The 12,422-nt window shown below is 49.7% G+C and overlaps 6 protein-coding genes across 6 annotated transcripts; 3 read left to right on the top strand and 3 right to left on the bottom strand.

Moving 5' to 3' along the window:
* Window positions 1-96: 96 nt before the first annotated feature.
* On the bottom strand, window positions 97-429 carry N7484_003007 (uncharacterized protein; the record flags this gene model as incomplete). The annotated part of the gene is made up of 2 exons (XM_057113427.1): window positions 97-276; window positions 337-429. 2 exons carry the CDS (start codon window positions 427-429, stop codon window positions 97-99), a joined length of 273 nt encoding a protein of 90 aa, XP_056973567.1.
* A 591-nt stretch (window positions 430-1,020) lies between these two features.
* Window positions 1,021-1,806, bottom strand: N7484_003006 (uncharacterized protein; the record flags this gene model as incomplete). Its single annotated transcript, XM_057113426.1, has 1 exon — window positions 1,021-1,806. One exon carries the CDS (start codon window positions 1,804-1,806, stop codon window positions 1,021-1,023), a length of 786 nt encoding a protein of 261 aa, XP_056973566.1.
* Window positions 1,807-3,485: 1,679 nt separating this feature from the next.
* N7484_003005 (Glycogen synthase) lies at window positions 3,486-5,831 on the top strand (the record flags this gene model as incomplete). Its single annotated transcript, XM_057113425.1, has 4 exons — window positions 3,486-3,947; window positions 4,019-5,381; window positions 5,435-5,630; window positions 5,705-5,831. 4 exons carry the CDS (start codon window positions 3,486-3,488, stop codon window positions 5,829-5,831), a joined length of 2,148 nt encoding a protein of 715 aa, XP_056973565.1.
* A 909-nt stretch (window positions 5,832-6,740) lies between these two features.
* N7484_003004 (NMT1/THI5 family protein) lies at window positions 6,741-7,907 on the top strand (the record flags this gene model as incomplete). The annotated part of the gene is made up of 3 exons (XM_057113424.1): window positions 6,741-6,775; window positions 6,863-7,034; window positions 7,086-7,907. The coding sequence occupies 3 exons, from the start codon at window positions 6,741-6,743 to the stop codon at window positions 7,905-7,907; spliced, it is 1,029 nt and encodes a 342-aa protein (XP_056973564.1).
* A 594-nt stretch (window positions 7,908-8,501) lies between these two features.
* On the top strand, window positions 8,502-9,968 carry N7484_003003 (Glycylpeptide N-tetradecanoyltransferase; the record flags this gene model as incomplete). Its single annotated transcript, XM_057113423.1, has 3 exons — window positions 8,502-9,284; window positions 9,353-9,775; window positions 9,834-9,968. 3 exons carry the CDS (start codon window positions 8,502-8,504, stop codon window positions 9,966-9,968), a joined length of 1,341 nt encoding a protein of 446 aa, XP_056973563.1.
* Window positions 9,969-10,071: 103 nt separating this feature from the next.
* Window positions 10,072-12,232, bottom strand: N7484_003002 (arylsulfotransferase family protein; the record flags this gene model as incomplete). The annotated part of the gene is made up of 3 exons (XM_057113422.1): window positions 10,072-10,505; window positions 10,556-11,567; window positions 11,627-12,232. The coding sequence occupies 3 exons, from the start codon at window positions 12,230-12,232 to the stop codon at window positions 10,072-10,074; spliced, it is 2,052 nt and encodes a 683-aa protein (XP_056973562.1).
* Between the last annotated feature and the right edge of the window lie 190 nt (window positions 12,233-12,422).

Genomic DNA, 12,422 nt, shown 5'->3' with positions numbered 1-12,422 from the left:
ATACAAGATAATGCGTAACTCGTGTCCCCTTGGTTTCAAGGTATTATCCCATCAAGGGAAACAAAGTGATATCATATAAGTTCAGAAATTTTGAATTTAAACGCCGGGCTGGGAACCAAGGCCCTTGTTTTCACCCAAAGTCTTGGGCTCATGACCGCCCTTACCACTGCCTTCGGGGTTCTGAGGGATACCGGTGTAACCGGGGTGGACATCGCGGTGCGAGCCGGTCTCCTCGGGCATGGGAGCGACTTTCTGGGTGTGGTTCAGAGGGGCATTCTGTGAAATTCCGTGTTAGATGGACGTATTCGCGTGATGGTAGAATGTTGGAAGGCTTACGTCGTTGCCGACACCGTGGGCCTTGGTCTCGCCGGCCTCAATGGCGTTGTCGGACTGAGGAATTCCGTTGTCGTATTCGGCTCCGCGAGGCATTTTGAAGGATGTGATAATTGAGAAGTGGGGATGTCTGTTCAATTAAATGGTGAGTTTCTGCACCTCGAGGCAGTTGAGGATACTAATGGCCACGTACCTTGAAAGATTGTGATTGCTTGGAAGAAATTGGAAGGTTTGAATGATAGTTCTCTGGAGGGGTCACACGACAGCTTTTAAATACCAATCTATGGAGCGTGTACTTGTAGATGCCAGTGACAGCATCATGAAGTCATTGTGGAGACATGACTTCATCGACGAATGGGCATTGATCTTTGGCTGATCGAGTAATTGACCACCCCATCTATAGAGGATCCAGTGGATGTTATAATGACATAAGGTCTTGGTCTATTGTAGAAGAAAAAAAAGATGGATGTTGTATTGCAAACGACTTGTTCTGAGCATAGCGTGCCTGCTGGACCCTGACGCACGGATCACGGATTCTTATGCCAATTATAAGGTCGAGAATCGGCAACACCAATTTCCCACGCACTGAACACGAATTCAATGTCAAGAATTGTAATTAGGCTATCGATTTCTTAATGCGTAAGAAATAGGGTGGTTTTTTTTTTTGGTTTTCTCTTTTCAAGTCTACTAGTCAAACCTACGCTTCTGCGCAGCCTTACCTGCAGCCAAAGTCAGTGAAAAGATAGGAAAATTGAAGAGACTCCCGAAAATGTTAAGCTGCCTCCGATGAGCAAGTTCCGACACAGACGGCAGACTAGGTGATGAGCTGTTGGTCCAATTGCCAGACGCTCGACGAGACCGACCACGTGAGCCCGCCCCATCTGAATTACCGAATGCGGAAGCAACATGTGGCTGGTGCGGGTGGCTTAGGGTCGAAGCCTCAGCGTCGGGTATATCTGGTGTGACTGGCCGAGCATCTGCTTGCGACGATGGCGAGTTTCTCAGCCGCTGGCTGCTATATCCAGTAAAGCTCAATGAAGACCCAGGGCTCGAGTCAAATGATGGGAAATGGGATCGTGGGCTCGGGGCCGTTTGAATGTTGCTGTCATCTTCCTGAATGCAGTCCTGGATCATGTCAGCTTCCGATAGAATAGCAGACGGTTGCATGAACAATCCCATCGCGCGAGAGAAACCGCCTTGGGGAAGGCCGCGAGTCCTCGCAGGGAAGGGGCGTTCATCCAGATTACTTAGGGCTGGTGATTCCTCCGGTATACACTCTGTCGCTGGACAAGGACAAGATTCAGCGGACATGGGCTCCTGGTTCCCAGGCACCATGGATTCTCCCAATTGTTGAAGACCTAGTCCAATACTGACGGACAAGGGGGCCGTTGGAGCTCTCGTAAACCAGAAATCGGGAAGACAGGGCACATGGAAATTCTGCCGTTCAACTCTTTCATCAAGATCAGCAGACATGTTGTGACAAGAGGCCATGCTGGATCTTTGTGTGCATATGTCGGGATTAACTACTCGTAATGAGTCCAAGTACCCGTCCTGTGATCTGCCATCCCGGTTGATGTTACCGCGAAAGTAGTCCACGTCCATCAAGGACGAGACACGATCGTAGGGAATGGATCGGCAGCTGGGCAAGGAACCTTGTGTCTTTTCATTAGACTGGGTAGGGGAGGGCGTCAGGAGTATTCTAGTCCGAGATGGGGGTGATGTCTTATGGCAAGATAGCAGGATCCCATGCCATAGTCGCCGCCAGATTCGAGATGCTATATTGAACGGAAATGGGAGCTGTTGGGAGAAGGTTGAGTGAGAACCTGGGGGCGAAGGGCTATTCATGACCTCGGGACAGGGCATTCCGAGGCCTGAATCAAAATCTGCCGATTCTCTATCAGAGGTCCTGAGAGGTAGTTGCAGCTACAAATGTTGATGCCCAAAGAAGAGGAAGTTAATGGGTCCCAAGCTCAGGGAAAAGTGGGCGTTCTTGTTATCAGCGATAAGAGGTTGAGACTTATATACAAGCTGGCGGAGGCCACGGGTGTATCACCAAGTTAAACCTTTGATCCCTCCGGCATTGGCCTTGAGCCTCATAGTATTAAAGAATTTGATTATCAGTGTACCTATCGCTTGCCACGCTACAAAGGACTAAATACAAAGCACATCATAATGAAGCTGGCGCCTAAGCACGAGACAAAAAGATGACAATGCATTGTGACTAGATTGCAAGGTTGTGAAGGATACTTCGTCGCATTCAAAGAATCCAGGTCTGATACCCAGGCACGTGTAGTTGATGTACATTTCAGCCTAGCGAGCTTTAGTCCGGCTTTAGTGTAGTAATATCTTGATAATTTGTGGATAGCCGACCAGATGACAGATCTTCGGACCCGCTATGACATCATAAGATCAGCTTTCCCCAGACGAGCTTCACGATAAACCTGATTCCCGTTGCGGTGGCGCCCCCGTGCAGGAGAAAAAGAAGTGCGCCGCAGAAAAATAGACAATGATTGGAGTGCATTGAGAGTTTACAATGGATCGACCAGCACGGGCCGAATGAGCTATAGGAAAAGAATACTTTAAAATCCTAAGGTCAGTGTTACATCCGGCCTGAAACTTGGTCAGGGGTAAAAAACTCTTCCATCGTCTTTTATATCATAGAAAAGAAAAAGAATCAGTTTCGAAAAGGGCACTAGCTTGACCGGTGGCTGGTTTGGAGGGGAAAATTTCTCTATGAACCAAGGATTCAGAGGCCTTTGGTCGCACTGTGTTGCCCAGACGCAGTTAGCCCGGTTGTAGTATGCGGGACCTTCTGTTCTCCGCCTGTGCTGTAACCGTATTCGTGAACGGAGTTTTTTACTATAGCTATGGGGGCGAGGTGAGGTGAGATTAGGGGGTCGAGTTTTATTTAAAAACAAAGTGCCTAGGCTTCTCCAGCTCCTATAAATTAATATTCCTTCCAGGATTTGTCTCTTGTTCCCCAGCCAACTCTGGGGAAGTCGAAAACTGGGATCCCGCGTATCCCCGCACAGACCGAGTCCGGAGCTCAATCCTCCCGGGTTCTGGTTCCCAAGCTCTCAACCTTTCCCCCTCTTCCCCTCTTCAACCTTCTGTTCATTTTTTCCGTTTTCTTGGGGTTTGGCTTGTTCACAATGGCTGACGAGAACGGCTCTGAGCCGATCAAGCGCGATGTTCGCAACCATATGCTCTTTGAAGTGGCGACGGAGGTGGCCAACAGGGTGGGCGGCATCTACTCGGTACTCAAGTCCAAGGCGCCCGTCACAACGGCTGAGTATGGTGAGCGCTACACCATGATCGGACCGTTGAACCGTGCTTCTGCCGCTGTCGAGGTGGAAGAACTTACCCCGGCCAGTCCAGCTATGCGTGATACCATCGCATCTATGAAAGAGCGTGGCATTGAGATTGTCTACGGTCGCTGGCTGATTGAAGGCGCCCCGCGGGTGCTACTCATCAATACCGGCACGGGTTACCGATGGTTGGACGAGTGGAAAGGCGATCTGTGGAACACCTCCGGCATCCCGGCTCCCGCTGCCGATCACGAAACCAACGAGGCTATCGTCTTTGGATACCTGGTCGCATGGTTCTTGGGCGAGGTAAGCCGAATTGAAACCCATTGGAAAGATTTTAATTTATATTGCGCGGGTACTGACTCGATTGCCTGTAGTACATTGCCCACGAACGCCGTCGGGCCGTGGTCGCTCATTTCCATGAATGGCTAGCTGGTGTGGCCTTGCCATTGACTAAGAGACGTCATATGGATCTGACCACCATTTTCACCACGCACGCTACTTTGCTAGGCCGTTATCTCTGTGCTGGCTCAGTGGATTTCTACAATAACCTCCAACATTTCGATGTGGATGCTGAGGCTGGGAAGCGTGGAATCTACCACCGGTACTGCATTGAACGCGCGGCTGCGCACAGCGCAGACGTCTTCACTACAGTGTCGCACATTACGGCTTTCGAGAGCGAGCATCTGCTTAAGCGCAAGCCTGATGGTGTCCTCCCGAATGGTCTAAATGTCAAGAAATTCTCCGCCATGCACGAGTTCCAGAACTTGCACTCGCAAGCTAAGGAGAAGATCAATGATTTTGTTCGCGGTCACTTTTACGGTCACAATGACTTTGATCTGGATGACACTCTCTACCTCTTCACCGCTGGTCGGTACGAGTATCGGAACAAGGGAGTGGATATGTTTATTGAAGGATTGGCTCGTCTCAACCACCGATTGAAGGTCAGTGGCTCGACCACGACCGTGGTCGCTTTCATCATCATGCCCGCACAAACCTCTTCCTTGACGGTGGAGTCGCTCAAGGGACAGGCCGTGGTCAAGTCCCTCCGTGACACAATCGAGAACATTGAGAAGGGCATTGGAAAGCGCATGTATGAGCGTTGTCTTTCATGGAAGGAGGGTGATAACATGCCCGACGAGAAGGATCTCATTACCAGCCAAGATCGGGTCCTTCTGCGCCGTCGCTTGTTTGCGATGAAACGCCACGGCCTTCCCCCTATTGTCACGCACAACATGGTGAATGATCACGAGGATCCCATCTTGAACCAGCTGCGCCGCGTCGAGCTGTTCAATAATTCTTCCGACCGCGTCAAGATTGTGTTCCATCCCGAATTCCTGAACGCTTCCAACCCGGTGCTGCCGCTTGACTATGACGACTTTGTTCGTGGAACCCACTTGGGAGTGTTCCCCTCGTACTACGAGCCGTGGGGATACACTCCGGCCGAGTGCACTGTGATGGGTGTACCCAGTATCACTACAAACCTTTCTGGATTCGGTTGCTACATGGAAGAGCTGATCGAGAACTCCTCCGACTACGGTATCTACATTGTAGACCGTCGGTCGAAGGGAGTGGATGACTCGGTAAATCAGCTGACTGACTTCATGTTCAACTTTACCGCCAAGAGCCGGCGTCAACGTATCAACCAGCGTAACCGGACCGAGAGATTGAGTGATCTTCTTGACTGGAAGCGGATGGGTCTGGAGTACGTCAAAGCACGCCAATTGGCGCTCCGCAGAGGTAAGATTTGATCTTTTCCAAGCCGTTCAGAATAGTTGTTAATCTAATCGCAGCCTATCCGTCCTCGTTCGATGAGAAAGAAGATTACTTCGACATCATCGGTGGGACTGACCAGAAGATCTCGCGCCCTCTTTCCGTTCCGGGTTCTCCTCGGGATCGCTCCGGCATGATGACCCCCGGTGATTTTGCTTCACTCCAGGAAGGCCGCGAGGGCCTGAGCACCGAAGACTATGTCGCCTGGAAGCTCCCGTATGTACCCCACCTTTTGTCCCATGATTTCGGTGTTTGAGCTATGACGTTCCAGATGCTAACAAACCCCGCAGTGAGGAAGAAGAACCCGAAGAGCACTTTTATCCACTCACGCTCCGGACTCGGAAGTCTGGCGATCGGCCGCAGTCTCCCCTGGATAGCATATCGATAAACGGGGACAACGCTAAGGATGAGGAGTGATAGGATTTCTCTATGTTATTTTCTTTTGTTTTCCTTACTTACTCTTGTTCACGGTTTGCATTTGGTGTTGTTTTCTTTCTCGGAGTGAACACCTCCACCTGACGTCACCTTGTAATTTGACCTTCATATCCATGCATCTTGAAGCCTTTATTTGTTTTAACTCTTTGGAACTTTGTTAGTCGTGAATTGAGCACTTCTCGCCACACCATCCATAACGTAAGAAGGGTCTGCGATGTCGGGTGTGAATCCGGTTGGATTCGGAAGTATGTGGATATCACCTGCAATAGAGTTACGGACGAGCCCAATCAGGGCAACCTGGGAGCTCAACTAATCGTGATTTGCGCATCCCGGTGAACCTTGTGGTGCAAATCATGATGAGACCATACCCTGGCGGACAACTCCACTCCGGGGTATTTCTACCCCTCCATGAGCTCCTCCCACCACTTTCCTTCTCGCATCTCAATTGATTCATTTTGAGCTCCCCACACCTACCAACGATTTCAAGTCTACCTTCGGTACGACTCTCAACAATGAAGCTGCGCACGTCCTAGCTTCGGGTCCTCCCGGGGTCCTTGGACTGTTGTCCCCGCGATGATTATAGGGTCAAGGTATATTATGGTATAACAGTCTGCTACGCATGACAGGTGTTCGGCTCAGGCTGCCGTGGTAGATATGAGCAATCATATATGCCATGGGAGTCTGGCTGTTCTGAGATTATACTGTCAAAACTTGATCTAGATAATTCTAGCGAAAGGACATGCGTGACTTTGATTGTTCCCCCTTTGCTATTTTTGTGTTCGTGTCCAATGGCTGCTGTGGATGTTACCGCTAACATAGTACTGTTGGACACGGATACCCTTGTATTGGGATGCTGACCATTAGAAGTATACAGTTCTTGTTTCATCCACAATGGCTACGGACAAGATTACTTTCCTGACCAACTGGTATGCAAACAGAATCTGATTAAATACTGTTTTTGTTCGATATATGTCGTCTGGTAAAGTATACAGGCTGAGGATTTCTTCTCTCAGGCACGCTACCCCGTACCACGCCCCCCTCTACCTCGCTCAGGCCCGTGGTTACTTCAAGGATGAAGGACTTAAGGTTGCCCTGCTGGAGCCCAATGATCCCTCCGATGTGACCGAGATCATCGGTAGCGGTAAAGTCGACATGGGCTTCAAGGCCATGATCCATACCCTGGCGGTAAGTTGACCCCATACCTCAGTCAAATACATTCATTCTAAAACATCATAGGCCAAAGCTCGCAACTTCCCGGTGACATCCATCGGCTCTCTCCTCGACGAGCCCTTCACCGGCGTTGTGTACCTGAAGTCCAGCGGAATAACCGAAGACTTCCGCTCCCTAAAGGGCAAACGCATCGGCTACGTCGGTGAATTTGGCAAAATTCAAATCGACGAACTCACAAAGTACTACGGCATGACAACCGACGACTACACCGCCGTCCGCTGCGGCATGAACGTAACCAAAGCCATTATCCGCGGCGACATCGACGCAGGCATTGGACTCGAGAACGTGCAAATGGTCGAGCTAGCCGAATGGCTAGCCGAGCAAAACCGTCCCCGCTCCGACGTCCAGATGCTACGTATCGACCAGCTCGCCGAGCTGGGCTGCTGCTGCTTCTGCTCAATCCTGTACATTGCCAATGATAAGTTCCTGGCTGAGAACCAGGAGCGCGTTGGCAAGTTCATGCGCGCTGTGAAGCGTGCTACGGATGATGTCTTGGCTGATCCTAAGGGTACTTATGAGGAGTACGTGGATGTTAAACCGATTATGGCTACTCCTGTCAACCGCAAGATCTTTGAGCGTTCTTACGCGTACTTCAGTCGCGATCTGAAGAATGTTGCTCGGGACTGGGAGAAGGTCACTCGTTATGGAAAGCGCCTTGGTATTTTGGATGAGAACTTCCAGTCTAACTATACCAACCAGTACCTTTCATGGACGCTGGATGCTGATTCTACTGATCCTACTGGGGACCAGAAGCGAATGGCCAAGCTTCAGGAAGAGGTTGCCGCTAATGGTGGCTTCCAGCGTCTTGGTGTTGCTGCCTCGGCCTAGTTCACGAAATATGGCTGTTTGGTTCGAGATGTGCCGATAACAGGCTCCACTCTTTAGCCTGAGTTACTCTTAGGAATTTGAATCAAGAAACTTGCTTTCGAATTGTGCAAACCCTCGGTAAATCAGTACAAATATAAAACCATGGAGTTTCTATGTGCTGCCCTACATTCCAGCGCTCAACCCACAGGCGACTCCTAGTAATTCTTGGCTCTCCGGTCTTCCGTCGGGAAATCCGTCAATTCGTCCCTTGTCCGCGAATCAAAGACTGCGCTTACCCCAAAACCGTGTAGCTTAGCAGGCTTAGCCTATGTCATGAAGTCTCATTGGGTCTCAATGGTGGCTCCCATGAAGCTATAATGATGTGACTATATTGTCGGCAATTACCATCACTGTGCCTAGCTTGTTTACAGAGAAGATAAGCAAACAACAGACTCAGCGGAGAAAAAGTAGTTTGTAAAGGCTTTACGTCTCCATCTATCTCCCCCTCCCATCCCCTGACGGATATTCTATTGATTATCGCAAAACCTGCCAGGATTCTAACTTGTTGAGATTTGCCATAACTTTGGAGGGAATAACCCACAGATTCCAAACAAAATGGAGAAACCAAGCAAGCAGAATTACCTGCCCAGCAACGGCGAGTCAAAAGAGAGGAGCCCAATCCAGCAGTTTTTGACGACAGAAACAGGCCCATCCTTTACCAAGTCAAGCCGAGCAACGATATCCGAATTATTTGCGAAGCTCATGACAGAGAGCCCAAGCGACATTGACAAACCAAAACATGATGAATCTTACAAGTTTTGGAAGACACAGCCGGTGCCACAATTCAACGAGAACGGGGAAAGTAAGGGAGGGCCTATCAAAGTCGTCAATCAAGACGAAGTACCCAAAGAACCCTACCCACTACTGGATGGCTTCGAGTGGGGAACAATCGACCCAGAGAATGAGAAGGAGGTAGGCGAATTGTATGAATTGCTGTCAAACCATTACGTTGAGGATGATGATTCATCCTTCCGACTCAACTACTCACCAGTATTTCTGAGATGGTCAGTCAATTCTTTCCTCATCAAGGTCTTCTTCCATCATACTCATCAAATGACGCGCAGGGCCTTGACAGCTCCAGGCTGGCAAAAGCAATGGAATATCGCCGTCCGCGCTTCTGCTTCTCAAAAACTAGTCGCTTTCATCACCGGTGTATCGACCAACATCAATGTTTATGCCCAAGCGATCAAAGTAATCGAAATCAACTTTCTGTGTATTCACAAAAAGCTTCGCTCAAAACGTCTGACGCCACTCTTGATAAAAGAAATCACCCGACGCTGCTACCTCCAAGGCATCTACCAGGCCATCTATACCGCTGCGGCAATCTTACCTACCCCGGTAGCGTCGTGCCGATACTATCATCGCGCCTTGAACTGGCCCAAGCTGTACGAGTCTGCCTTTCGCAGCTGCCAGCGAATTCCACCAAAGCCCGGCAGATCGCAAAGTATCATCTGCCAAGCATTACTCTAACACCTGGTCTGCGCCTCATGCAAGCGGATGACCTGGACGCCGTCCATGAACTGCTGGAGTGGTATCAGCAGCGATTCGACATCGGACCAGCGTTCAGCATAGATGAGCTAAGGCATTGGTTGTTGGAAGCCCAGACGAAAGCTAGCAACCGGGTGGTATGGGCATATGTTGTTGAAGATTTGGAAACCCGGAAGATTACCGATTTAGTCTCCTTCTACTGCATCGATTCTGCGGTGCTTTCGCACTCCCGTGACGTGATTCGAACAGCTTATCTGTATTACTATGCGACGGAAAACACTGAGAATCTCCAGGAGCGTTTGCAGGGTCTCATTAACGATGCACTTATCTTGGCGAAAAAGGTAGGATTTCTTTGCCTCGGTATTTCTTTTCTGAGCTGACAGACATATATTTCATCAGGCTGGGCTCGATGTTTTTAATGCACTTCATCTTCAAGATAATGAGCTATTCCTTGAAAAGCTTCGCTTCGGCCGTGGCGATGGCCAGCTTCATTACTACCTCTTCAATTACCTGGGTAGATCCGGTGGTCAATGAGGATGAGGATGAGCCGGATCGCTTGGACAGGAGACCTGGAGGTATGGGCGTGATTATGTTATAGGCTTGTAATGTACAAATCAAAGATCCAAGACAGAGAAAATCAATTCTTCTTTCTACTGCCGTTCAATAACTGGTCTTCATCTCGTTCCCCCAACTCCAAGTCGCTGAGGTCATCCATCTGATCGAGCTCTTCGCTTGATTGAACCGCCTGCCACCCCTTGCCCTTGCCATGATTGCGGCTAAAGGTTGGTCTAGGATATCTGGAGGCATACTTGCAGACGAGCCGTGCGCAAAGCAAGATTGCTGCCGCGCTCATGAAACCAATCCCGAACATCATCACGGGTGCGATGCGATGCTCCGAATTCGTTTCTTTTTCCTCATCACCAGCAAACACCGCAACTTCCTCATTCATTTTCTCGGGCGCCCACTGCATAGCCCTTGTCTTTCCCAGGAAACCTCCCGTTCCATCAAGGGCAACAATGCGCAATGTGCGGTATGGTATATCCGGGATGGGGAATTTAGTCTCAAACCTGTCTTAGGCACAGCAGAGATGAACTGGAAGTCGGTATCGGCAATATCCCCACTCGAGTATTTGTGTATCCCATCCTCATCCGTGGACTCGGGGTCTGTCACATTAACATGAGATCCTTGCAAAACCCAAGTGGCTACCTCCGTCGCCCCGTTCCAGCTAACAGCCGCCGTAGTACCAGACAATGCAACATTAGGCGCAGTCAGAGGTGTTCCAACCCATTTCTGCTTGAAGGTTCGATAGGAGATGATATCGCCTCGATCGAATAACTCTCTCGGGCCCAAATTGACTTCACAAAGCACGTCCCCGTCAGCTCCAAACTCCGTCCACGCAGCGCTGTAGCCATAGCCAAGCAATACATGCCCGTTCTCCAAGACCTGCATTGAGCCCTGCGACTGGCTGCTAATCGGGAATTGATTCCAATACTGTGTGCGGACAGCGACTGTCATGTTCGTCTCGTCTATATCGACGATTAATCCACGACTGGTGTTCTCCGGTGCACCTTTCCCGCGCGACGAATTATCGAAAATGGATATCGCTTTTGTCGTTTTCGTATCGTACTGGGGCTGGAATCGCGCATGGTGCTGCCAGCTTATATTTGTCGCTGCGCCCGCTGATAGATCGGTCAATGAGTTTTCCTTCCCGCCGAGCTTCCAAATTACATCGCCGGTCACACCGTCGATATACGCGAGGCAATTCAGGTACCGTGAGGATATGAGGAAGTTGCCTTTTTCGTCCTTGTCGATGCTATTGATGTGGAACCAATCCCACGGGTCTTCTTCTGAACCACCGGTCCCTTCGCTGCTGCGCTCAACCTCGCGGAAGGAGAAATGATCTGAAGCACGCCATTGAAAGAGGAGGTCGTTAGTTTCTATGTCTATCTCTTGGAAGACGCCATCGTAGATCCAGCCATTTTCCATTCCACCTGTTGAGGTCAAGTCAACGGATTTGATATCATAGACTGTAAAGACGGCCGTTTCGTCACGAGTGATATGGAATTCGTGCAAGTCTGCCGCAACACCATTTACACCGTGGAGTTTATATGCTTCTTCGTAGCTGGAGTTGAGCTGTATACCCCGTGAGCCTACTTTCAACCCAATATTTCTGTCCTCGTCCCGAAGCTCACCATATATAGTATCCCCTCCCCATGCCCCCGAATCTGATCATCACCCGCCCAAAATGTCAAATACCGTTGCCCCTTATAAGTATAAACATTGGCATTATAAGTCGTCTTATATTCCTTAAACCACACCAAATGCCCCTGATTATCCATAATCATGGGTCCAGAATGGCGTACTGATCCCCCGCGTGGCGAGATAAAGGTATGTAACCCATCATCGCATGCAACACTTTTCTCCCAGTAGTTCAAGATTGGGCCTGACACACTCGCAGATGAGTAATGCTGCAGCGGGAAAGGGCCTTCAAAGCCATGGGCATATTTCTCGGAGCGGAAATCGTTTTCTCTGTCAGCGACTGCGATGTCCGAGAGCAGAAGTAGCCATAGTGCCACACTTAGAACTGATGGTTGTGCGAGGGGTGTCAGGAAGAAGTGCAGGGACAGGGGCATCGTGTTGAGATCATTGTCGAGGTTGAAGGAAAGATGATGAACTGGAGACGAGCCGGGATTTAGTGCAGCGCCAACGTCGGCCAAGTGGGGCGGGCCGCGAGTCAGATCGGATCTACATTTGCATTGCATACTGTATGTGTATGGAGAGAATGAGGCTTGGAGCATTGACAGACAATTGTACAGGTTGTGGATATTTACCTAGTTTGGATCAAAGACACCGCTTTCCAGGCAATTCTACTCGAAAGGATCAAATTCGTACAAGATGGATTCAAAGCCCAAATTCATATTCACATTCACATATGAGCCGAAATCGCAATTATGCGTCGTGTCGTCACGCCAAAGCGCCGGGTATCAA

This window comes from Penicillium longicatenatum, assembly GCF_028827895.1.
Source record: "Penicillium longicatenatum strain IBT 33135 chromosome Unknown contig_2_segment0_segment0, whole genome shotgun sequence".
In the NCBI taxonomy this organism is placed as follows: Eukaryota; Fungi; Ascomycota; class Eurotiomycetes; order Eurotiales; family Aspergillaceae; genus Penicillium; species Penicillium longicatenatum.
This window is presented reverse-complemented; position numbering and strand designations above follow the sequence as displayed.